At 55.8% G+C, this 25,392-nt stretch overlaps 2 protein-coding genes across 5 annotated transcripts in view; one reads left to right on the top strand and one right to left on the bottom strand.

The window, feature by feature from the left end:
• SCLT1 (sodium channel and clathrin linker 1) overlaps window positions 1-7,394 on the top strand; it is a 107,704-nt gene extending 100,310 nt beyond the window's left edge. Inside the window, exon 21 of the mRNA XM_045830946.1 lies at window positions 7,283-7,394. Coding sequence (XP_045686902.1) covers window positions 7,283-7,315 — 33 coding nt within the window. The 3' untranslated portion in view covers window positions 7,316-7,394. The remainder of the gene's footprint in view (window positions 1-7,282) is intronic.
• Window positions 5,369-25,392, bottom strand: part of JADE1 (jade family PHD finger 1) — a 53,615-nt gene continuing 33,591 nt past the window's right edge. For all 4 annotated transcript variants that reach the window (XM_045830943.1, XM_045830940.1, XM_045830942.1 and 1 more), the window contains exons 7-11: window positions 23,159-23,326; window positions 21,900-22,016; window positions 18,296-18,817; window positions 12,895-13,012; window positions 5,369-9,157 (exon numbers count right to left, since the gene is read on the bottom strand). In XM_045830943.1, coding sequence (XP_045686899.1) covers window positions 8,265-9,157; window positions 12,895-13,012; window positions 18,296-18,817; window positions 21,900-22,016; window positions 23,159-23,326 — 1,818 coding nt within the window. In that variant the 3' untranslated portion in view covers window positions 5,369-8,264. The remainder of the gene's footprint in view (window positions 9,158-12,894; window positions 13,013-18,295; window positions 18,818-21,899; window positions 22,017-23,158; window positions 23,327-25,392) is intronic.

Here is a 25,392-nt window from a genome sequence, read left to right on the forward strand (position 1 = left end):
CCTGGGTTGCAGGCCAGGTCCCCAGTAGGGGGATGCAAGAGGCAACCACACATTGCTGTTTCTCTCCCTCTCTTTTTCCCTCCATTCCCCTCTCTCTAAAACCACATAAATAAAATCTTTTTTTTAAGTTATAGTATTTAGTGGTCTATCTCCTTTGAAGATTTCAAGATTTCTTTAATGGATGGTAAATATTTCACCCAAAAAATCTATTAAATGTGTACCAAAAATCATACATATGTTAAATTTTGTTTAGCAATTGTAGAGTAGTTGATATACTATTGTATGATTTCCTATATCAAAATTTGGGACCTGGGACTAGTTAAAGCGAAAATACGATCACAAGCATCTGATATGAAAAAGAAGCTCAGACAATTCTAACAGTAAGGCTGGACCACAGTGATGGAGAAAGAAGGAACGTGCCCTAAGAGGCTGCTGCAGGGGGGAGGGGAACACCAGAGAAGACAGATCAGCTTCATGAAGAAAATGTTTCTGCCCTGGCTGGTGTGGCTCAGTGGGTTGAATGCCGGCTTGTGAACCAAAGGGCCACCAGTTCAACTCCCACTCTGGGCACATGTCTGGGTGGTGGGGCAGGTCCCCAGTAGGGGGCAAGAGGCAACCACACACTGATGTTTCTCTCCCTCTCTTTCTCCCTCCCTTCCCCTCTCTAAAAATAAATAAATAAAAATCTTTTTACAAAATAAGAAAGTGTTCCTCACTGCTAATAATCCTGAAATTAGAACCATCAGCCAGATTAGTGGATAGAATAACCATCATTAATCCATAATTACAAAGGTATTACACTACCTAAAATGCAGCCGTATGTAAGCCAAGTAGTAGTGAGAATGTCGAGATATCTTAGTGTTAACTAGGAATGACAGTACGTGTTATTTTTTTTCCTTTTTTTTTAATCTTTGGTATTTAATTTGGCAAATAAGTCATTGCTGGACTTATTTGTAAAAAACTAACCCGATTTATCATACCTTATATCACAAAAATACTGATTTGAAGGTTTTGCACAGCATCAATTTGAAGTCTTGGGACATTCGTCCTAATTCTGATTCACCATCAAGAAACCGTGATGTTAAATACCTCTCTTTAACTTCCCTAGCAACGTGCCAGGATAGAGAAATAACTGTTACTGAGTTCCTGATAGGAATGCTGTTTTCTTTGCTCATCTCTGTGTATATTTTATCTGCAAATGGGAATGTGTGTGTGCCACAAAATACACATCGATGACCGCACATTAACTAATTCCATTCTGCCTGGGAGAAGGCAGGGACAGACCGCAAGCCGACTGTATTACTCATCACCCGTTAGTTATGCCCGCAGTCACTGCACCCGTATGCTGATGTGTTTTCAGCCAAGATCATTAGCTTTACAGCAATTCGTTCATCTAAAATTCGCCTGCATAACCCTCAGCACACACGAGAACACACCAACTACTTTATACGAACTGTTTTCTATTCGGAGAGGCGGTAGAGGCCCGTGGACGGACTCCCAGCTGTACCGCCTACCGACCTCGAGCACCGGGGCCGACTTGCGTGCCTCAGTCCCCTCGCCTGCAAACTCGGTAACACCTGCCTCACACGCGGCGGGGACGAAACCGTCACAGACATGAAATGGCTCCACGCCCGCCATTTGAAAAGCCCTTGGTAATAATTTGCAGAAGTCTGGAGGTTCTCCTGAAGGCTGCACGCAGAATGACAACATCAGATTTTAATTGCAGAAGTCATCACTATGGAGACGGCGTGGGCACGTCTGCAGCTAATTGGGAGGGAGGAGGGGCTAACTTCAGTCGAGGGAACGAGAGGCTGCTGCAACAATCCAGGCAAGAAATGAGGCGGCTTTCAGTCCATGGTCAGCGGTAGTGGGGCTGAGAGGAGTGAAAGGCACCGCAGAGACGGTGAGTGCAGCCCGCAGGCCTAGATCACATGCAGCTGTGGGGGCTGAGGAGCCGGCCCACCCCGGACTCCCCCGTTTCAGGAAGGCCACAATGAAGGATGGAGGTGCGGGGAGACGCCGGGCCTCTTCGCACAACCAAAAGGACAACAAATTTAAACACAAAAACTACCAGAACTGCCAGAAAATCGACCTGTATGGAAGTCTGACAACCAAGGAGTTAAAGAAGAAACTCACCCAGACTGGCAGGAGGGGCGGAGACGGACAGCTGGGCAAAGAGGGCTCACAGCAAGGCGGTGGCTGGCAGAGCGGGCAGTTCCACATTCGCATTCAGATAAACCAGGAGGAACAACTGGGGAGCAAGACAGACTGCGCAGCCCAGGGATCCAGCTCGGGGAAATAAAGCTTCAAACCTCTGATTGAAAACACCTGTGGGGGGTGAGGCGGCGGGAGACACTCCCAGCCTCACAGAAGAGTTTATTGGAGACCCACGGGGTTCTAGAACGTACACAAGCCCACCCACCCAGGAATCAGCACCAGAAGGGCCTGATTTGCTTGTGGGTAGCGGGGGAAGCGACTGAAAGCTGGCAGAGAGCTGAGCAAGTGCCATTGTTCCCTCTTGGACCCTTCCCCACTTACAGCGTCACAATGCAGCAAGGGTGGGTTGCCCCACCCAGTGAATACCTAAGGCTCCACCCCTTACTACATAACAGGTGTGCTGAGACAAAAAAAAAAAAAAATGGCCCAAATGAAAAAACAGTTCAAAGCTCCAGAAAAAATACCACTAAGCAATAAAGAGAGAGCCAACCTATCAGATGCAGAATTCAAAACACCGATAATCAGGATGCTCACAGAATTGGTTGAATATGGTCACAAAATAGAGGAAAAAGTGAAGGCTATGAAAAGTGAAATAAAGGAAAATGTACAGGGGACAAACAGTAATGGGAAGGAAACCAGGACTCAAATCAACGATTTGGAGCAGAAGGAAGAAATAAACAGTCGATCAGAACAAAATGAAGAAACAAGAATTCAAAAAAAAAAAGTGAAAGGTTTAGGAACCTCTGGGACAACTTTAAAAGTTCCAACATTCAAATCATAGGGATGCCACAAGGAGAAGAGGAAGAGCAAGAAATTAAAAATTTATTTGAAAAAATAATGGAGAACTTCCCCAATCTAGCAAAGGAAATAAACTTCCAGGAAGCTCAGAAAGTCCCAATGGAGTTGGACCCAAGAAGGCACATCATAATTACAATACCCAAGATTAAAGATAAGGAGAGAATCTTGAAAGCAGCGAGAGAAAAGGAGACAGTTACCTACAAAGGAGTTTCCATCAGACTGTCAGCTGATTTCTCAAAAGAAACCTAACAGGCTGGAAAGAAGTATTCAAAGTCATGAAAGGCAAGGACCTACATCCAAGATCACTCTATCCAGCAAAGCTATCATTTAGAATGGAAGGGCAGATAAAGTGCTTCTCAGATAAGATCAAGTTAAAGTTCATCATCACCAAGCCCTTATTATATGAAATGTTAAAGGGACCTAAGACAAAGGAGATGACCAAATATATGAACAGTAAAATGACAACAAACACACAACTATCAACCGAACCTAAAATAATAAAACAACTAAGCAAACAACTAGAACAGGAACAGAATCCCAGAAATGGAGATCATGTGGAGGGTCATCAGCAGGAAAAGGGAGGGGGAAATGGGGGAAGGTACAGGGAATAAGAAGCATAAATGGTAGGTAGAAAACAGACAGGGGGAGGGTAAGAATAGTGCAGGGAATGGAGAAGCCAAAGAACTTACCTGTCCGACCCAGGGACATGAACTAAGGGGGAGGGGATTGCAGGCGGGAGGGGGCGTGCAGGGTGGAGGGGAATAAAGGGGGGATAACTGCAATGGCATAATCAATAAAATACATTTTAAAAAAGAAAATAACATCAAAACAAAACAAAAGATGAGCTCCAAAATCTCAAGCACCTGCTCGCATCCCGCAGGAAAGGCCCAGGGAGCCGCAGTGGAGAAGCGGGACTGCGCAGGCGTGCTCCTCCCCCGCCGCGGAGGGAACCGCTGAAGCCACGGAAGTCGGTGAGGGACTCGTTCGCAGCCCCTTTGCCGTGGGCCGGCAGGCAAAGCCGTCGCTCTGCCCCAGACTGGAACACGTCCGCTGTCGCAGTGGTGAGCATTAAAGAGAAATCATACTGAAGACTGCAACCTTGAAGTTAACCGCGAAGTTTGCTGCCGATGGCGAATGCTTCAAAGGTGGGACTGTTTTCTAAGCGATCTGGGTAAACAAACGTGAACGCGAGTCCCTGGTGCCGCATTCCCCACCGCCTATGGCAGAGCTGCCTCCGCTCAGCCCTGCCCGAGGCTCCTGGGGACTTCATTTCCCGAGGGAACTATCCCGGTTACTCAACTTTTAAGACCTTAGGAAGAATCACGGTTATTTCCCTCTGGGGTCTTACTCAGAGCATGCAACAGGGAAGTAAAGAGTCACTAAGGAGGAACCAGGAGAAATAAACAAGCTTTTAGCCAAATGTATGAACAATTCACATTAAAAAAAAAAAAAGCACTCTGGCCAAATCAATACAAAAATCAGTATAAAAGGAGGGTGGAGGACTGCCCTGTCACGGCTCCCGCTCGTGCACATCTGAGCGAGAACGCACCCCCACAGCAGTTTTGCCGTCCCCAAGGAAGTCATGGGGGTTAGATAGACGCTAGCTTCTGCGCGCAGGGACCGAAGTTTCACAGGCGGGAGCCGCGGGACTAGGAGCTGGAACTGGGCAACGCCTGCTCCTTCCAATGTCGAATGCTGTGGTCCTGGGCATCTTTGCACAGCGCAGAGAACAGCTATGAATGCACTTCATAAAGCTGCTCTTGTATTTTTTTAAGAGCAATTCGTTTTTAAAGGGCCTTATAATCTTCCTGTCATTCAGGAATAACCTTTTTTTTTTTGCCTCAAAAAGCTCATCAGTCAACGATGTTCAAGTATCTTGTTCCTAATCATAAAAACAGTCCACCATCGACTAAGTGCCGACTACGGACTTTGTATGAGAGACCGTGCGTCCGGTTTTCACAGGAGGGAAAATTGAGACAGAGACGTTGGGTGTGCCGGCCGCGGTCACGTGGCCAGTGACCTGCATAGTTCAGCCTGTAAACCCAGCTCTCGCTCTGACCCTAAAGTCTACGTAGCTTTAACACTGGTGGTTTTCATATCCAAAATCGTATCCTGGAAAAAACCGCAGGTGGGCAAGACGGAAATCAGACCGTGACCACCTTCCAGCGTCCAGGCACCCCAGGGCTGCGGGGAGGGTGGCCAGGGAAGGCATCTGTTCCTCGTCGGTGCCCTGCCGTTCGCATTCGGGTCCAAATCGGGGCCACAACACACGCCAATTCAGGACTGAGTGCTAGACACCTTTAAACATTTAGCAAAAGCAGACTTCAAAAGACACTTAGAATGTATTGCAAAATGTACAGCATTTATTCACATACAGACAAAAAGGCACAAATTCTACTAAATAGTTCAACAAAAAAATACAGCTGTCCTCAACTAGTTTTATAAATACTTTCAAAAAAGGGGTAGAAATAAATACAGGATTGGGCCATGTCATATAAAATAGTCATCTCTACATATACTTTGTTTAATTTCTGATTTTTAACTCTTCATGCACCTTTTTCTTCAATTTTAGCTGAATGGACACCAAGCTAGGCACATAGTGAAAAATTCTCTGTACAAGGTTACAAATGTAATGACAAGTTTGTCCATTTCAAAATAATTAAGATTTGTACACAACACATAGAACCCTTCATTGAGATTTGTGTTTATAACCTAACAAATGACATTCCAGGCAACTTTACAAAAGTTTAACTAGCTACACTGACATAAACATTGATCATAATCAAAGATATTTCTTGGTCAGGATGCACAAGGAAAGATAAAGCTTAAAAAGAAAGAAAAAAAAGAAAAGAGCAAATGGTAGCCCACTAGGAGAGTGCAAGTGGGTAGAGCGGGCTGCTGCCTGGTGGCCTCATACAGCACCCCCAGCAGGGCAGGAAACCAACTTGCAAAGCTGTCCTTCCACGATCAGAAACCCGAGCTCTCCTATTTGCATTTCAAAGCAGAAATAAAGGTTGTGGGCTTTTTACTTTTGTGTTTTGTTCTCATGTGGGATTTTTTTTTAATTTTTTTGTTTTATGTTTTTGTTTGTTGTTTTTTTTTTTGGTTCAGCATAACTTGGAACGTTTGAAAGCTTTTCAACCTAAATGTGGGGGAAAAAACAGGTAAGGCATTATTTTTGCACGACACTAGCATTCCTAATAGTGCAAATGAATCTGGTACCTCCTAAAATGGTGAGAGGTCATAACGCTTCCTAGAATTCTGATTTTCTTTCTATGGCTTCACACATCACCCCTCCATCTCCTCCACCCAGAGCTGCTGCTGGGGCCAGAAGATAACCGTAGATAGCGTCCACCTTCTTCTGTACTCAGCAAAAGATTTTTTGCTCATATGCAAAAAAATCTGACTTTTAAATTAGGTTACGAGCGAATGGACAACTTGGATTTGTAAGGAACTTCTAATATCTGTAGCAACAGCTTGCCTGGACAGCAGTGTTTCAAAGTGAGCCCCTGTAGCTCAAAAATAGTCCATCTAAAAACCCGGGTCATCCTTTCCCCTCCCCTGAATCAGCTACTACAATATATCCAAAAAAGTTAAGACTTGGTTTGAAAATGTCCTACACACAACGGGGATGCATCCGATCTACTATTTGATCATCTGATAAAACTTGCATAGCAAGATGGAATTCATTCAGCCTTTTTTTGTTGTGGACAATCCTCTGGAAGACTTGAAAGTTAACTGTGGAACTCAAAGCATTATTCATTATCAGAATGTCCCTGCCACATGGAAACACATGTATAAATGAACCAGGAATCTGAATACTGGCATTAACAAACTACGGGGGTAATTTAGGGGGAGCTGGGCTTGTTTCGAGTGCCTGCAGCTCTCAATCTCATCGCTACTTAAACTTTCCTTAAGTTCGATGCACAACTACATTGAAATCCAAAGAAAATTAACAGGACCTTAACACTACCCACTGTCTTAATACATAAGCACTGCAGTGAGTGCAAAAAACAAAACGCTGTACTCAAATTCAATGCTAAATTTATTGCTGATAACTTACGAGTTATTGCCATTTGCAATGAGAAAGTCCAAGTTACAAACCAGAGCCTAGAACTGACTCCAGAAAACCTGTTACACTTAAATCTCCTTCCTGTATAAACTTGGTCAATGGTAAGAGGTTTTCGCAACTTATTATTGCCTTTCTATTGTTTTTAAAATATAACATCTTTTTTCCTTTTTTTCTTCTTTTTTCCTCGTTTTTAAGGAATCCATTCACGTGGGAAGCCGGATTCCCTGACACATGCACTGGTTGGTGGCTGGACCTGGGAAGTATGAGTCACCAGAATCTGAAGTTCATCACTTGAACCTGAATGACCACTGCGTTGTTGGAAGCCAGATGGCCAGGCCAGGTACTGCTAATGGCCAGGGAAACCCCGAGCCAGCCCACAGGGCAATGGTTGGGGAAGAGGGAGGGGAAGGGGACAGGTCCAAGCGGGGCCTCGGTGCCCTTCCTCACCCACGGAACTTCCTAATGGCTTCTCTCTCCACCAGTCCTACAACCACAACCCAGTTCAGGCAGCGGGACAGGGCGACCTGCCCCCTAAATTCAAGCTGCAGCAGCTCTGCCCTGTCCCTTCGGATCTTCCAGAGATGACCTATTTCAAAAAAAGCTCTCTCCTCCCCATCTGGTGTATTTACACATAAATTCCCCAGAGCTCCTGAAGCTTCGCCGCTGCTGCCTAATACACTCTTACTCGAGGAAAACAGCCCGTGGGCCGCAGCAGGAACATGACTCCCAGGTCCGCCACAGTCCTAGAGAGTGAGCGTTACGGGCTATTCGACAGTACGTGAGGGTTTCTCGAGAACCATGTCTGATTCCGTGTTTTCAGGTAACCAAGAGTTTGTGCTTTGGGAAGAATACAGAGAGCAATAAAAACTCACGAAGCTTATGTAATCCTTGCCCTCTTTCAAGACTGACTTCATTCATTCTCAGTTTAGTGTTTAATTCAGCTTCCAGTTTAGCAGTGTCTTACAGTTACAACCTACTCTTGTGTCTCCTCAACAAGTTGGAAATAACACACACTTCTCACAACAGTTCATATAAATGACTCAGAAAAAAAAATTCAATCTGAATTGCAAGTAAACGTGTCTGCGTGGCTCAGGGGAGCCGGGTCTCCGCGGGTCCCCCGTGTGGCGCCCGTCTGGCGGCGAGGACCGCGCCGCAGAGCCCCGCGCCGGCCGCTTCATCAAGAGGCCAAGATGCTCCTGCGGATGATGTCTGTCCGCCGGCCCATGGCGCCGCTGGCGTGCGTGCACTTCTTTTCCGACGCCTCGCTCTCGGAGTCGCTCATCTCCACGTCCGGGGCGTACCCGTCGTTCTCGCTGTCCGACTTCACCTTGCCCTTCGCCCTCTCCTGGGCTGGGGCGCGGCCCAGGCCCAAGTAGGGGTAGTCCGCGTGCTGGTGGCCGGCAGCCTCCGGCGCCTCGCCCTGCTGCTGCCGCTCCCCCTTCTTTGGAATCCGGAAGCCGCCCCAGTTTTTCACGGGGCTGGCCGGTGTCGTAGGCACTTTGACCGCGGCCTGGGCGCAGCTCGCCCTGACCAGCGAGCCGTTGCACTTGGGCACCGCCTCCTTCCTCGTGCCCGGCGCCGCGGGGGAGGCGGCGGCGGCCCGCGCGTGGTCCGGATGATGCCGCTGGGGCGCGTCTGTGCACCTGAGGGGCTTGTGGCTCTGTTTCAAGGGTCTGTCCTTGACGTCTCCCTTGCTGAGGTCACAATGGAATCGGTGGTCCTTCCTGTGCCCGGGGTCGGGCACCAGCGCCCCGTTTTTCTGCTGTGCGGACAGGAGCCGTGCCTCTGCCAAGGTCTTTTCCAAACTCAGGATGCTCCCGGGGAGACCCGCGCCCTCCCTGCGCCCGCACAGGCCTGGCGGCCTGAGCAGGGTCTTGCCTGCCGCCCGGGCGCTGCCGGGCAACGCATCTCGCTTGTGGGGCTTCTTCCGCGAACGCACCATTTGCTTCCTGAAGAAGGCGGAATGCCACTTCAGGTCCTCTATCTTGGGGGCGTCGGGGCCCACAGAGGGGCTGTTGAACAGAAGCATGCGTTCCAGCGAGGAGGAGGAGCAGGACGAAGAAGGCACACCTGCGAACACAAGAGCACAAAGAGCGAAAAGTCACGGCAGAAGCAAATCCGAGAACAAAATCCGAGACCCTCCACGGGGCCCTGTTGACGCAGACTTCCACCCCACCGCACAGCACACGGGCACACGGGCACCCGGCATATAGAAATCTGACTTGAACAGTAAAGCTATATTACCTGCCTGGAGAATCTGCACTCAGTCGGCATATAACTTAATGCTGTATTTTCTAAAACGGCCGAAGTTCACAGAATTTTTCACAAAATAGCACCTTTTCAAGGAATGTATTTCCCTCCGACAAAAGAGCTGACCAGATTTTCAAAGGCAGGCCATGCGGCCGGCCCACGGTCAGGTGCTGCCCCCACCAGCCGCCTGGTGCCCGAGCAGCAGCTGCTAGTCACTGGTGGGTGTGCCCCCCAGGAGACCAGGGCAGGGACCACAGCGTTTCCAGTTTTCCTGTCTGTGCCTTCCTAGGGCTATGATGAGGATACATACATGTAAACATGTGACACGAGTCAGGGAAGGTGTTCAAAATCACCCCAGAGAGATAGCAAATGTCAAAAATAAAGTTTATTCCCTGGCTGGCGTAGCTCAGTGGATTGAGCATGGGCTGCGAACCAAAGTGTCTCAGGTTCGATTCCCAATCAGGGCACATGCCTGGGTTGCAGGCCATGACCCTCAGCAACCGCACATTGATGTTTCTCTCTCTCTCTCTATCTCCCTCCCTTCCCTCTCTAAAAATAAGTAAATAAAATCTTTAAAAAAAATAAAATAAAAATAAATTTAAAAATGAAGTTTATTATTATATGTAAAACCTGTTCGTGGAATTAAACTGTCAGCCAACATGAGGATGAGTTAAAAGTTGGTAGTTTTCCCACATTTCTCACGCGGCCCTTCCTGGTGTGGCTCAGCTGGCTGGGCATCACCCTGATGAGCAGGAGGTCGCCAGTTCGGTCCCCCGTCAGGGCACGGACAAGAGGCTAGCGATCACTCTTCCCTTCCCTCTTTCTCCCTCCCTTCACCTCCCTCTAAAATTAAACAGTAAAAAAAAAAAAATTTAATTTCATGCAAGTCACAGTAAGAACTAAACTTCCCTTTACTCAGTGAAAGCTCACTTATCATGAACTCATGTTGGCCTCCATCATCCGATATGCACTCTGACACTTTCCATCTCACTTATTTCTAATGCCGCTGATGCGCTGCTTACTGACTGCCTCTCACACCCACTAACACACCGGAACCCTCGGTCTGAAAAGCACCGGGTGGACTCCTAGCACCCGCGGTTCACGGGAAGGGCCACGTTTCTGCCGGAGCCTCAGAGCAGCAAGGACACCTGTTCTCACGCTCCTGCCTAACACGCTTCCTAACACGCTTCCAGCGAGCGGTGAGCCTCCAGGGGGCAGGGCGGGGGATGCCAGGTACGGCCCGAGTCCCAGAGCCCCAGGCTGGAGCCCGGCTGAGAGCCTGCTGCCAAGCAAGCACAGGCCAAGCACAAGAAGGGAACAGAGCTGGGGACTCTAGGCAGAGAGCTGCCCCCACAGGGCAGGGCGTCTTATAATCTGCTGGTTCAGAGACGCCTGCTTTCTCCAGAACCCAACGCTGGGGCCGAGCTCCCCCCACTCCTGTCATTCTCCTTCTCCCTGACTGAGGGAGAACAGAGCCATGAGGGGGGATGGGCATTTTCGGACCGACGTCTGTCTAGGCTTGATGTGCACCCCCCACAGCCAGGGTGTCCTGAGGATGCCCGTCCAGCAGAGCGGCCCTGCCCATCCTCAGGGACGCCACGGACGTGCGCGCTGCTCCCCTCGAAGCCCCCCTCCCACGGGGCAGGCGCTGGGCCTGCACGAGTGGGAGCACCGCTGAGCGCCGGAAGCTGGAAGAGGAGGCACAACGCGCCCCCAGGGGACAGGGGCGCTGCTCTGCGCCCGCCACACCCGGTGCGTCTGCATCTCAGAAGGCAGGCCACCGGCCTTCCTCTCCTGAAGCGGCAGCAGGACTGGTGCCGAGGGGAGGGCCACCTGCCAGCTGCCGCACCGGCCGACCTCCCCTGGTTCGGCCTCAGCGCCTGCCCTGAGGGAGCACCCCGGCTGGGCAGGGGGCAGCGCGGGCAGCGGCCTGCAGCCCCGGCGAGAAACGACCCGAGAGGACTCAGAGCGAAGGCTCTCTGCGGTGAGTTTCTGCAGGCGACCCCGCAGCAAGGGTCACAGGAGGCCTCCAGCGTCCCAGCCCCCGGCCGCCTTGCTCACGCAGGCAAAGGCACGAGTTCGAATTCATCCACATAATCGATGAAGAGACAGAAGTTCACGTCAAAACATCTGAATCAAACTGCTTTTACTTCTGTCACCTACTTGGAAAAATCTATTTTAAAAGTCTTACAACTAACTTCTAGCGAATGATATAAGCTTGCTACATCCAGAAATCCTTTCCTCTTGGGCATAAGTACCTAAAGTAATATTATTAATAAATTAACGCCACTCAAACTAGGTACTGCTTCAAGAACGTCATCTCACACTCCCCCGGCCGCCTTCCCTTTGCTCCACTGACCCACTTACAGCAAGTCTGCACTTCGCGCCGCCAGGCTCTGCGACTTGAAGCGAGACGGCACACGGGGAAACCGACTGTGCCACAGGCGAACTGGCAGAGCCCGGAGCTGGGTCCCCACGGCAGCTCACCAAGGCCACAACGAAATGGTGTCCGTGACTGGAGGGCCCGCTGGGCCTCGAGACCCCAGCACCTGGTTAGCTTTAGGGAAGCCAGACTCAGGTTTCCACACTGTAAGTGTGACAGCTCCTTTGCTGTTTCCGTGGGTCCTGATCACCTGCAGCCACCCCAGGCCACAGAAGCGGGGAAGGGGGGCAGCCAGGTGCGGAGACTTGTTGCTTGGGACCCGCCTGTTCCACGAGTCTGTGCCTCTGCCTGACCACACACCACAGCTCACGATCTCTCCCCCCCCCCCGCCCTGAAACCCGCCCCTCCCAGCTTCCCAGTGTTGGGACCCCCGTGCCAGCGCTGAAAGGCACCTTCGATTGCGGACCAAACGTCCTTCCCAGATCCACGGAGCCCCAGGGAGGTTAGACAACTGCCCGGCTTTGTATTTGATCTCCAAGTAATTGCAGTGGGTTTGTTCCTCCCCCCCCTTCCTTGCTTAGCCCAGAGCAATGTAAAATAGAAGGCACGAAATACATAAATGCTTGGGACTGAAATCTCCAAAAGATTCAAAATTCTACCTACACCAAAAGGCCCACTGAGAACGTCGTCTTTGCGTCTGCCTCGAGCACACAGACTTAAGATCGTTTCACCGCGTGTTACAGGCAGACGCAAGGCTCGGTGACCCCCAAATCCTTTCTTTCAGGTATCCCTGGGACACCTCACATTTATCAAGTGCCTTGCAAAACAGAAGTTACTCTTTCCTTTGAGTCTCACAGCGGCTGCCAGGCCTCAGCTGCGATACTCAAGTTACAGACAAGGAAACGGGGCTCCTTGGAAGACCGGGGGCTCGCTCCGGGTGGGGCCGGGCAGCAGAGGGCAAAGGATTCGACCCGTGGTTGCGGCCAAACCCCTCGCCCATCCCCCTATATCAAAGTGCCTCCAATGCTTCAAGACTGTCTTTAAATATGAAGGCCTGTGCTGCTCAGAGTCTTCTGCAGGAGAGAGAAAGGAACATGATGCTCTGTCCCTAGCAGAGCGTCAGCTTCCGAACCCCTGCCCTACGGATTGACCTACAAGGGCCGAGTATGCATACCTGAAACTCTTTCTTGCTCCAAGAGCTTAGTGTAAAGATTGAATATCTGTTCCTGGACTTTGCACACAGATCGCTTAATCTTTTCCCTGCGGGTCACCATGTAAGTGAGGTTCCGAACCTAGAATGTAGAGAATAAAGATTCTAAGTAAGCAATACATTGTTAACAGTACTTCGGTGCTTTTTTTTTTCTTTTTCCTTTACCTGAGACAAAATTGTCCTACGAAAGCCTGGCCACGGCATCTAAAATCAAAACGTACTTCATTCTCCGATCGCTAATCTCCTTGGGGTGGCTCACGAGGATTCGGCACATACCCCTCCCGCCCTGGGCGGCGACACAGCCGGGGTAGGTGGTAGAGAAGCATCTACAGAACCCAACGAAGGCCCGGCCCCACCACACCCCCCCTCGGACTCATTCCCACAGAGAGCAGACTGTGGAGGCAGGTCCCCCGGAAAACCGTGGGGGCCCTGCTACCGCTCCGCAGAAGACTCGGCTCACCAGCCCTCAGCACCGCGCTCCCAGGAGCTGGAGAATCCAGGGAGGCTCAAAGCCACCTCTTGATCGAGTGTGTTCTCAAGACGGAGCTCAGTGAACACAGGGTCAAGTGCCCTCAGAAGAGGAGACCCCCCCTCCCAAATACTGTCCCCATGTAAGACCAAGTGGTCCCCAAGAATCCAAGCCCAAGTCCTGGTCAGCTGGACACGAGACGTCCTGGAGCTGACAGGCCGCTGGCGCTCACACAGAACACGATGTCCAGGGCACGCCCTCGCTCGGCCGTGGCCTCGCCGGGGTCAAGGTCAGGTCCGGCTGAGTCACCACTGGAGAAGCGGCCACGGCCCTCAGACTGACTCACATGGGAGGGACGGAACAGACCCAAGCGCCCACAGCTCGGCTGTGCATCGATGGGTGGCCCACGGCCTCACAGGCAGAGGCTCCGGGACCAGGGCTGACTAATCGGCCGTCACTCTTTCCCTCTCCCTGTCTTTAAAGCCGCCTGGGATGATGAGTCAGTACAGGGGCAGCGTGAGAACTCCAAGGAGTCGTCCATGAGGCCCCTGCGACCCCTCGGTCCTAAGCCTGTCGGTGAACCTGGGTGGACTGCACGGGTTCTGAGAACACACACGTCACACAACGCAACACAGCAGGTGCACACCTCCGCCTTCCAGCAGGGAGGTGTGGGCAAGACCCAAATCGGCCCGGCTCCCACGTCAAGCCGTGACTACTCTCCCGAAAACCACGCCTTCCTTACGCTTGACAATGCCTTCCCTCGCTGCCTTCCTTCAAATACTCAAAGTCCAACAGGCCCTGGCTGGGTGGCTCAGTTGGTCAGAGCATCACCCCCATATGCAAAGGTTGTGGGTTCGAGCCCCAGCGAGGGCACACACAAGAATCAACCAATGAGTGCATCAGTAGTAGGTGGAACAACACACCGATGTCTTTCTCCCTTCCTCTCTCTAAAGATCAGTAAATATGTCTTTAAAGAAGAGGTCCAAAGGTCACCGACCCTTCCCTTTGCAGCAAGGAGGATGAGCAGCCGCACACACAGGCCTGCCCCTCGGGGTTCAGCCCCACTGAGCCCCACCGAGCGCCGCTGTCCAGGCAGCCGTGCTGGCAAGCAGACACGAGGCACCACTAGCTCCTCCTGGGCTCCCCCGCTGGCAGCGCATGTGAGGAAGCAGGAACGCCTCCTTCACTGACTGTTCAGCATCTTCCTGCCGCTTCTCAACTGAAAAAATTCCGTGTGTACCTTAAAGAGCTGACAAGTAAATCACTCCCCGTCTCCGAGTAAGGATCCCCCCTCAAAGCCTGAGCTTCATGTCACAGCCGACCCCCTGGGCCAGGAAGCAGTGTCCTCTGGGGAAGTCCTGAGCGGCCGGGGCCAGGGGGCTCCCCTCTGTGGTGAGCGCTGGTCCACCCAGAGGAAACGGGTACGGGGTTCCAGACTTGGGGAACGAGCAGACCCACGTTCACAGGCGGACGAGGAACCGGACCTCTGAAAACAGGAGATGGGAACGAACCCTGACCCTTACGAGCGGCTGGGCCGCCTCCTGTTCACGCTGGATGTTCAACAGAGACGTTTAGGTCTCTTACTTGAAATCACTCAAAGATACAGAAAACGGGGAAGCCCGAGACCCAAGTTCCAGTCCCTTTTCAAGTTTAATTTCGGTGGCTTCGACCACATGCTCCGGGGAAGGCGTCCGCCCTGGCTGCTCTCTGGGAAACCCCTTGTATTCCCCATGACCTTGAACAAGAACCCTCCAACTAGAACTCCAGGAACCCCAGACTGGGGCTCACTTTTCGGTTGGAACAAATCAGCCCCCCCCCCCCCCAGTGGCCCTGGCCACAGCCCCCTGCGCACCAGCCTGCACTCCCCGCAGGACGAGGAGCTGAGGCTCCGTCGGCAAGCAGGCCTGCCTGGCTACTCCTGAGTGCCGCCCACCCGAGTCCCCTCCCGTTTCCTCCTCCCCCAGAGTGGGCTGTGAGGACATGGCCCCCAAAACCAGCTCATATCCTGGCCGGGTGGCTCAGTGAGTTGAGGCACTTCCCATACACCATAAAGGTGTGGATTCCGTCCCGGCCAGGAGCACACATAGGAGGCAACCTCAATGTTTCTCTCACATTGATGTTTCTAAGAAAGAAGAAAAAAAAATCAATAATCGGTCCTTGGGTGATGATTTAAAAAAAAGAAACCTGCTCACAGGTGCACTCTCAGACCACGTTCACCCCAGCCAGGCGTTCACCAGGAGTGCTGGCCCCAGCCCCAGAGCTGCTGCAGGCAGAGGCGAGGCCCCCGAATCTGCATTTCTGCTGGCTTTCCAGGTCATGTTGCTGCTGGCTGGGGACCCCACTCCGAGGACCACAGCCCTCAGGAATCCGAAAAGGGGTTCAGGGGTTTTCTTGAATCCCGAACACTGCTTGCCACACTACTGCTTAAGGTGCCTTTTGCTCAGGGACAAGTGGAGCTGCACCAGACTTTCAGAAGGGACCGTTCCCCTGGGCAGGACGGAGCCCCCACCCCCAGGTGCCTAGCCTGCTGTGCAGAGGCAGCATGTCCGTGTGAGTGGGCACTCAGTGGCTGCACCGTTCACTGCATCTCTTGGAGACAAGACCCCGGGGGGGGGACCCCACCGAGAGTCAGGGCCTGGGACCCTCAGCACGACCCCCTACCACACACCAGTGTGCGTGTCTTCTTACAGGTGTGACGTGGGCCCAGGCCCTGCTGAAACCCATTCCTGCCATCTAACATTCTGAGCCAGTGAGGGTCCCAGATATGCGAGGTGCCCAGGGGTGGATTTGCAGGAAAGAGCATCACCATCCTCGCTCACCAGCCGTCTGCATCAGTAAGGGCGGCAGCTGCTGACTGAGGACCGACCACACACCATGGTCATGGTCCCAGGGAGGGGCTGGTCTGTGTGCCTGCTGTGACGTGCTGTGGGACCGGGGCAGAACCCTGACCTCGCCGCAAGACACAGCGTTAACTCGCGGTTGGTTCCGTCAGGCCTGCCTCCGTGAGCGACCTGACGCTCTTTACCATCACCGAGAACCGTGCCACTCCCGGGGGCGCGGCAAAGATTGAGCCTTTTAAAGCCGCCGCCATCACAGGCCTCGTGGCAAATTTTGAAAAACGTATTTTTTCATTATAATAAGCCCATTTGAAACTGCCACTAAATACCCTACAATCTTCTCAGGCTCTTTACGAAAGTAAACGTAAGTAATGCCACACGCACACACACACACACAAATCCTGATTTATTCCCTGTTTCTCATTACATAATTGGCATCATTCTACGTGAAAAGCAACAGTGACGACTCCAGAACAGTGTTCAGAATTTGATTATACGTGCGTGTTAATCTGAGCAGCTGAAGTGCAGAACAGAGTTAGTACACCACAAGCATTTTCTACACTTTTATTCTGTGGTGGCGGTGAGGCGAGCACAGTCCAGACAGCAGCCTTCTCGTCCTCCCGCCCGAGGACTGTCTGACTCGCAGCGCACGCGCCCGAGTACGGCGGTGGTCACGCACGGCTCCTCGCCAGGGCTCCAGTCCATCCTTCCGAATCCCTGTCTCAACTCTGAACAGAAACACCACACATACACGTGGTTGGGGGTGGCGAGGTCTTCTTCACACTCACCACCAGGGGGGGTGTGGGAGCAGGAGAGCCTCACAGCCCTCCTCCGGCGCCCGCCTGGCCCCAAGCCTGACCTGGGGACGGGGGTCACAGCGCACTGGCGCTCGGACAGGGCCGTGCAGGTCTCCTTGCGAGACCTGGATCTCCTGGAGTGATACCTCTCCTGTGCATCCCTAGTCTTTGCCTACACTCTCACTTCAAACCACCCGAGTCGGTCTCTCCCGGGCAGGTGACCACTCCCCACTAAGTGAGGTGCCTGGGGAAGATGCACTCCCTCTCTCTCCCTCTCGGGCCATGCGGTGCTGCCTTCCAGCGCACGCTGCGTCAGGCCGGAAGCCGGGTCCGGTCTCTGGGCACTAATGAATTTCATCAGTGGGGGCGCTGACACAGAGGGCGCTGGAAGACCCACCCCCTGCCCCGTTCCAGGGAGAAGCCGCCCTGGGGGGGGAGCCGGCCCACTCCCGACTCTTCCTGGGGCAGGAAGAGGGGTCTGGCCTGGGGCTCCGAGGGCAGCGGAGCGGGGGAGGCACACAGCAGCAGCCGCCGCTGGGAGGCTGGCAGCGGCCCCAGGCAGCCCACTGCCACCACCCCCGGCGATGCTGTGTGTGACGAGTGGCGTGCTGAGCGGGACTAGGACCCCCACACCCACAGGTGGCCACACCACAGACACGTGGACACAGACACACACACACAGTACAGACACACAGCCTCGGGGACGGCTTAGCACCTCACTGCCGGAACCCGGGGACAGACAGGTCCCACGCCCCAGCTCCCACAGCCTGCCCTGCTCCCCAACAGCCCTGGGGACGAGGGGGCACGGAGACAGCAGTGAGCCCACCACCAGCACCTGTGAGTGAGAGTGCCCCAGGCTGCCCGAGATCTCTCCCCTCCTCTGCCCGCCCCGGCCCACCAAATCCATTCTTGTTTTCTGACTCCGGGCGTCAGCAACTCTGGCCCTTGTTGCTGGGGCTCAGTTCCCTCTAGCTCTGGCACAGAGGAGGGGACACACCCCCACTGAATCTTGAGGAAGGACAGTAAGGATTAACAGGGAAGTAGTTAAAAATAAGTCACAGAGGAGCGCCCCGCCCCATGGTGGTCCCGCACGTCTGCACGAGTCTCCCAGCCCACGGACACTGAACCGGCGCGACCTCACGCTGCAGCTACGTGCAGGGCCGGCAGCGGGCGCGCAGCCACCACGCCCGGCTGGGGCGCGCGGCGGCCTCTGCGCGATCCTCTTCGCTAGGTCACTACAAGGTGTCGGTGTCAATCATTACCCTCTCCAGGTCCTGCCGCAGGTGCGTGAACAGCTGCAGCCTCCTAAACAAGACGTCCTGCTCCCGCTTCGCCAGATTGTCCTCCTCGTCCTTCTTCGGGGTGATCAGGGGCTTGTTGAAGTTGACCTTCCTCTTCAACTTCCAGTACTGGTACAGGAAGTCCACCACCTCCTCGGGCAGCCGCAGGGCCCTGGCGACGTCCAGCAGGTTGACGAAGGTGTAGAACTCGTCCTCCAGCTGCTGCAGCTTCTGCTTCCGCACGCTCACCCGGTGCGCCTCCTCCTGGTTCTGCTCGAGGCTGGCGAAGGGCTCCAGCGCGCTCCGCGGGGGGCACTCCGGGCCCCCGTTCTCCTGAGCGGCCCCCTCCCCGAGGCTCTCCTCGGCTTTCCTGTGGGCGCTGTGCTTCGGGCAGTAGGACTTGAACTTGACTTCGTCGTTCTCCGCCAAGATGGTCTTCATCTCCAGGCCCTGGTCGAAAGCACAGGTCACGTGGAAAGCCGTGCGGCAGTTCTTCACGGAGCACTGGGGGGGTCGGGGGAGATGACAAGAGGAGAGACCGTCAGGCAGGGCAGTGGCTGGGCCCCTCGGCGCCATGTACCCCCCACGTGCACACACACGTGCGGAGCTGCACGGCCAGCGCACGCTGAGGCGGAGCTCCCAGGAGGAGCACCGGCAGACCAGCCGCCTCGGTCAGAGTGCGGGAAGGCCGGGGGTGAGGGGCGCAGACACGGAACCTCAGACGGGGCCTGCGGCCCCGTGGCCTCTCAGGGAGGCGTGACTGCACGTGTGACCGAGGGGTCTGGCACTCACACTGCACTCACAAGAACTCGCGCTCCTGTGCAGAGTGCACGCAGAAGCGTGAGTGTGCCTTTGCACGTGAGCTCTCGTCTCACCTGTAAGAGAGGCTGGGGTGACAGGAAGCCCCCCAGGGAGAAAGAGCACTGGTCGGAGTTTTGAGCCCACACCTCATGCCCAGCCCTGGCCCCGGGCGGACAGAGTCCCAGCACAGGTGGGGGCAGCGGAGCCCCACGCGTGCCCCGCCTGGCCAAGCTGGCCGCTCTGGGCCCCGGGAACAGTGTTAGAGAGCGAGCGGGAAGGACCTGATCCCGCGGGTCAGGAGGTCACCAGGAGGCCCGGCGTCATGGGCTGTGCCCCCCTCCTTCCTGAGGGGCCACCTACCACTAGCGGCCGCATCAGGCTGTGATTTAGTGCCTAGAGCCCAGACAGCTGGCCAGCGGCCTGGCAGGAGGCAAGTGATTAACTTCCCCATCTGATCCCACCGGACGCAAGGCCTGGAAGAGGTTCCAGGTGGGGCGGAAGCCAGGCCCTTCACAGCAGCTCTGCGCCGGGTGGGGCCACGTGACCCGGCCGGCCAGAGCTGCAGAGCTGCAGAGACGCAGAGCCCAGCGCGCCGGGCGAGCGGCTGCAAAGCTTAGTTCAACTCACCAAGCAGAGCCCACACCACGAGCGGCAGAGGCTGGAGCTGGGGCTCTCCCTGCATCCCCCGAGTTTCAGGGGAGGCGACCCTGCCCGTCAGAGCTGCCTCCTCGTGGCCACGCCCCTCTGCCCACAGGCGCAGAACACCTGCTCCCTTCACCCTCTCCTCCCTACCAACACCCGAAGCACAGGAGCGGGCAGGAACCTGTAGTTTCACCTGCACATAACCTCCGCTCCAAGATCCGTGTGAAGTCGGCTTCGGGGGCCAAACACACACATGCCCACCTGGCCACCGCCACGGGGACACGCGCGCCCCAGCCCCAGCCCCAGCCCCAGCCCCAGCCCCAGCCCCAGCCCCCAGCCCCCAGCCCGGGTGGGAGCGGAGGCCAGGGAAGCTGCGCCGTCAGCCTCTGGCTGAGGCCGCACTTGGCCCGGGCGCGCCGGCCTCCGGGAGGAACGCGCAGCCGCGGGATGTTTACACAGGGCTCTGTGCAGACGCCAGGCGGCCTTCCTGCGGGTTTTCCGACGCGGGCTGACTCAGCACACAGATGTTACAGAACCGTCAGCCCGGGCCCTCACAGCTGCAGGCGTTTCAGGGAGGAATTCTTTAATAAAAGTCGGCCCCTTCCGCGCCGAGACGAAAAACCGTCCACCTTCCCTGGCCTCCTCTCCTCCGGGTTAACGTTCTGGGACAACGAGGTCAACGGCCACCAAAAATGTCACCGTGTCCTCTCCCTTCACTAGAGGAACCAGGGTCCTGCTCACCGGCCTCTGGCGAGCACCGGGGAGGACCAGGGGCCCTGCCGCCTGCCCGCACAGCCCCGCCCTCCCGGGAACGTCAGCACCTGGAAGGAGCCGACCTCCCCGCCCATCCGTCCGTCCGTCCGGGGCCTCCCTCCCCCCGCGGGTTTCTGCGTGGGCTCCACTGGGCGCGCACGTGCACACACAGCCCAGAGCCTTTTTTCACTCTGAGGCTTTCGAACCTTTCCTCCTCCCCCTCCTCCCAACACAACTCTCAGGCCAGAGGCTTTCTGCTGTGGCTCAGGTTTAAGCAGGTTCTATTCGCACACGAACACCCGCACCGTTTTCAAGGTCCGCAGCCAAATCCCACCAGCCGCCTCGTGCCTCGCCCTCTGAACACTGGCTGCGTTCCGGATTCTCGAACACCGGTTGATAACGAAAGAACGCACAACTATTTGGTGTACAAAATGAAAAAATTTAAAAACCACCAGCCAACAGGTACCTCAGCAAAAGAAATACTTATCAGGCAAACGAACTGGTTCTGCCCAACGAGGCCACTTCTTTAAGACACGCAGCGCGCAGTCTGACGGGGCTCCCGGAGGGTGCGTGCCCGGGGGGCGGAGGCCGCCGTGGCCCCGAGCTGCTGCCTGGCCCTCGGGCAGCACGGCCGACCTCGGGGAGCCTCCCTTCAGGCCTCTGCAGTCCTGGCGACCCGGAGGTGCCGACAACGCGAGCACCAGAAAGGAACCAGAAAGGGTGGAGGTGTAGAGAAGACAAAAAAAGGCAGCACGCCACCTCCGCGCTCCCCTTCCTTCCCTCCACCGGGAGGCTCTGTGCACTCATCTGCACGCGGGCAAAGGGAAGGCAGGCGTACACGCACACGCAACAGGCTGTGGGCGCACACACGCACACGAGAGGTGCCGCAGAGAACCAGCCGCCCAGACCGGGTTCAGTGCAGCACCCTGCGGGGCCCCTGCAGCCGGCTGGTGGCCCGAGGAGCCTGGTCAACCAGATGCAAGACCATCAGCACACCCGGCTGACGTCACACGCTGCACCTAAGACCCAACACCTGTGCACACGCCTGGGAGAGCAAAGCAGCAGCACTGGGCAGGCACAGGTGGGTCTGCCACTTGGCAAGGAAACAGGTAAGAGGGTGGCCGACCCTCCAGAGTCAAGACTGGTTCTCTCCCCGGGAGATGCCGCCCGGTGGTGGCTAAGCCGGGGTTCTGCTTGCACCAGACACCACCCACCCACGGGCTCAGACCACGCCAGAGCCGCTCCTAGCCACCTCCAGAGAACTGTGAGCCCCTTGTCCTGCGTCCTGGATTCCAGTTCCACCTCCAAACCCCCAGTTCCCCGAGTGCCTGCCCACCCTGCTCCCTGTGACTCGGGGGAGGGGGCACGGAGCCCTGGGGCCAGGCCATACCTGGATGGAGGCCCCGCACTTCTCGTTGCAGAGGCTGCACACCAGGGCCCACCGGCTGCTGGGGATGTGGGACACCTTTGTGATGGGCTCCATCTTCTCGGGGCTGCCGATGCTCACCTGGGGGCCGAGACACAGCGAGAGGGAGAGTGTGGCCAGAGCCGGCAGACAGACGCGGGCCGAATGTGGGGCCACCGACGTCCAGGCCAGCGCCTGCCTGCGCGCTCCCCCGAGCCGCGCACAGGCACTCGGCCTCCCGGACAGGCAAACCCCCCCACACCTTAACCATCAGGACAGCTCCCGCCCCTGCCATGCGCCCAGGGAGTGATGGGCCCAGGGGAACGAGCACCCCCTTCCCACCCGAGTGCTCGCCCAGGCCGCCCACTACGCCTCCGGCCCACAGTGACGTGGTCAGGACTGGAGATGGAGGAAGTCGACAGTGACTTTCATGTCTCTCTCACTGAGGAAAACCACTCTCTCCAAATTCAAAAGGTTACTACGGAGTGGAAAACTACCGAGACACAACGGGCTCTCCCGGCACGGGGGCGGGGCGGCTGAGCTGGGTCCCTGCTACTAGCAAACCACCAGATCCAGTGCCACCAAGACCCAAGGCACGAAGCCGACGCCACAACCCAAACCGTGCCCAGACCATTCTCCTCGGGAGGAAAACGCACCAAAAATCACACACTTAAAACACACACACACACACACACCACCACACAACTCTGAAATTTGAATCACAAATGGTATTCTCACAGTGAGCCATGCAAATTAAATTAGTCAAGGTCTGGGACTTGAAATAAATTACACCAGACCTGAAATTAAAAAGGTTGTGGCTAAGAGAATTTTAATAAGAATCACCAAAGTGTGACCCAGAGCAGCGGCTCCTTCAGCGTGGTGGCGCCGTGCACGCGGCTGGCAGGCACCGTCCGTCCTGGGGAAGGACCGGCCGTGCCGTGCGGCTGGCTGCAGGCCTGAAGCTGGGGGTGCGGCCTCGCCAGACGGTCGCCCAGGCGGGACCTCTGCCTCCAAGTCTGCACACCGTCTGACCTGCCACTGCTTCCGGTGAACACCTCCCCAGGTGCACCCCCGTGACAAGGTGATGGTGTGCTGGACATTCAGGGCCAGGGGGCAGCGGGAATCACTTAACAGGTGTCCTTGTCCTTGTCAGCTACCACCGGGCCTACTGATGAGCGCCCCTCCCCCAACCCAGCCAGAGCCAGGACCCCTGGGCCGAGCCCCTGACGCCCGTGCACACCTACCTCGGGGATCCACAGAGCACAGCTGACGTGCACCCACTTGGTCCCGCTGCGGGTGGGCTTCATGGCGCCGCCTTTCTTGGGACAAAGCAGACACTTGGGCCGCACGCCCAGGGCACACGTCCTGCACAGCCAGCTGCCCTCAGGGACCTTGAGGATTCCGTAGCAGGCCTGCAGGGCCCCGGCACGCCCCCAGGGAAGAGAGGGGAAGAGAGAAAGGTCCACTTTTCTCATTCCAGCTATTAATTTTACACCACCTGGAAGGGTTTTAACAGAACAAGCAGCAACACGGGCCCCGCCACGCCCACCTCGCAGGGACCCTCGCCCTTCAGGAAAAGCGAGGGTCCCAGCACGGCAGAGGTGTCAGACACGCGTGGGTGCAGCAGAGTGCAGCGAGGCCCACGCGGTCTGAGGACGCCCCGGGGCCAGGGGGGCCTGCGGGGGCGGCCATCCTGCAGACACCCGTCCACCCCGACTCCCGGAACCGGAGCAGTGACTCCTCAGAGCCGCCCCCTGGCCGAGCAGGGGAAGCCGGCTCTCCGGCCTTCCCCCGTGGGCGGGACCCACAGTGAGCACAAGCACTAGGCAACAAGCAACATCAGAGAGTCTGCCAACGCTCCTAGACCGGACGGCACCGGGAAGAACCAGAGCGAAGGGCGTCCTCGCCCCCCAGCCCGAGCCAACACCCCTGAGAGGATCCTGATCGGCCCAAAAAGGGAGACTTTCTGCACAAGGAGAATCTGGTCTCTTCCGCTGATCCCGACAGCCTGCCTTGCACAAGACAGCAACACTACACAGCACAGCAACACTGTAGCAGTCAAGGCCATCACCACGGCCGTCACTAAGGTGCTCCAAAGGGAGAAAAGGCCGAGGTCCAATCAGCCAAGGAGCAAAACCACAGTGGCACCGGGAGCACAGTCAGAGCCTCCGGACAACACGGACTGCAGCCCTCTGTCCTCAGACGACCCCCACGCCAGGAAGTTGGGAGACAGGCGGCGCGCAGCTCCAACGCTCCAGACAGGAAAAGCGCGGCCCTGGGCACACCGAGCCCAGGACTCGCGGAGGAAACCGCAGGACAAGGGTGCAGCGCGGTGAGGCTGCAAGGGGCCCAGAGCTCAGGGCACGAGGTGGGAGCCGTGAATGAGCCACTGTCAACACAGGCCACCCCAGGGGGGGGGGAGGCTTAGAGAGCCAAGTGGCACGATTAAGGTTTCAAATACTAGAAGGTTTCTATCAAGCATTCTGGAGAACGACATTTGGAGAGGTAATTTTTTTTTACTGGAACAGAAAGTCTAAACAAAATTAAAAGATTAAATGGAATATGCCTTAAAGTCAAGCCACGAAGAACATCACCTAGGAGGAAAAACGAGCCACAAGGCGAGAGTAAGGAGGGGGCCGCAGTGGCTGCCGGGGCAGGACCAGGCAGCGGTGGGCAGCCCAGGGCCCCCCCCACCCACAGTGGGGGCCCTGACACCAGTTAACTCACCGGAGAAACGGGGGGTTCAAGAAGTTTCCAAACAGAACCCCAAACAAAATTTTTCTCGGGGCGGGGGGAGAGTGAAACAGCCACCCGGTGAGACGGCCGTGTCGCCCGGGGTGCGGCACCACAACGAGGGCCGCCTCGCCGCTCAGAGGCCGGCAGGACGCCACCGCCACACGGACGCCCGGCCACCCCTCGGCAGCTGCCCGGGCACCCAAAGACCCAGAGCTGAGACGGCCCCGCAGGACTCAGGGGAGAGACATGCACCTCCCGCCCGCCTGGCAGAGTAAGCAGGACGGGACGGGACGGGCAGTCAGGCCCGCGGCAGCGGGAAGCCGAGGCAGACGTGTCCCTCTAAAGAGGACAGTCGCCCGAGAGCTCGCCCGAGCAAGCCCCACCCGAGTCCGAGCCAGTCTGCACATCCCGGCGTCAACAGGTGAATCCAGAGCAAGCGCCCGGGGAAGCCTTTCAGACCCCGGGAGGCGCATGAGCGTGCGTCCCCACAGACGGCCGGCTCCCTTCATCGCGGCACTGGAAACAAACAGGCAAACAAACGGAAGAGGCCGCGAGGGCTGAGACGGTCCCAAGCTTTTCAAGTTGCCCAGTGTCCATCCACAGCGAAGGCTGAGGAAGGATCTACCCGTCCAGGGAGGCAGCCGGCAGCCACCGAGGCCCACGGGCCTCCACCAGGGAGGGGAGGGAGGCAGGTCCCAGGAAAGAGCACCCTCCCCTCTTCCCAGCAGCTCAGCTCACACAC

This window comes from Phyllostomus hastatus, unplaced genomic scaffold (genome assembly GCF_019186645.2).
Source record: "Phyllostomus hastatus isolate PE091 unplaced genomic scaffold, TTU_PhHast_1.1 phas_contig_159, whole genome shotgun sequence".
Lineage (NCBI taxonomy): Eukaryota > Metazoa > Chordata > Mammalia > Chiroptera > Phyllostomidae > Phyllostomus > Phyllostomus hastatus.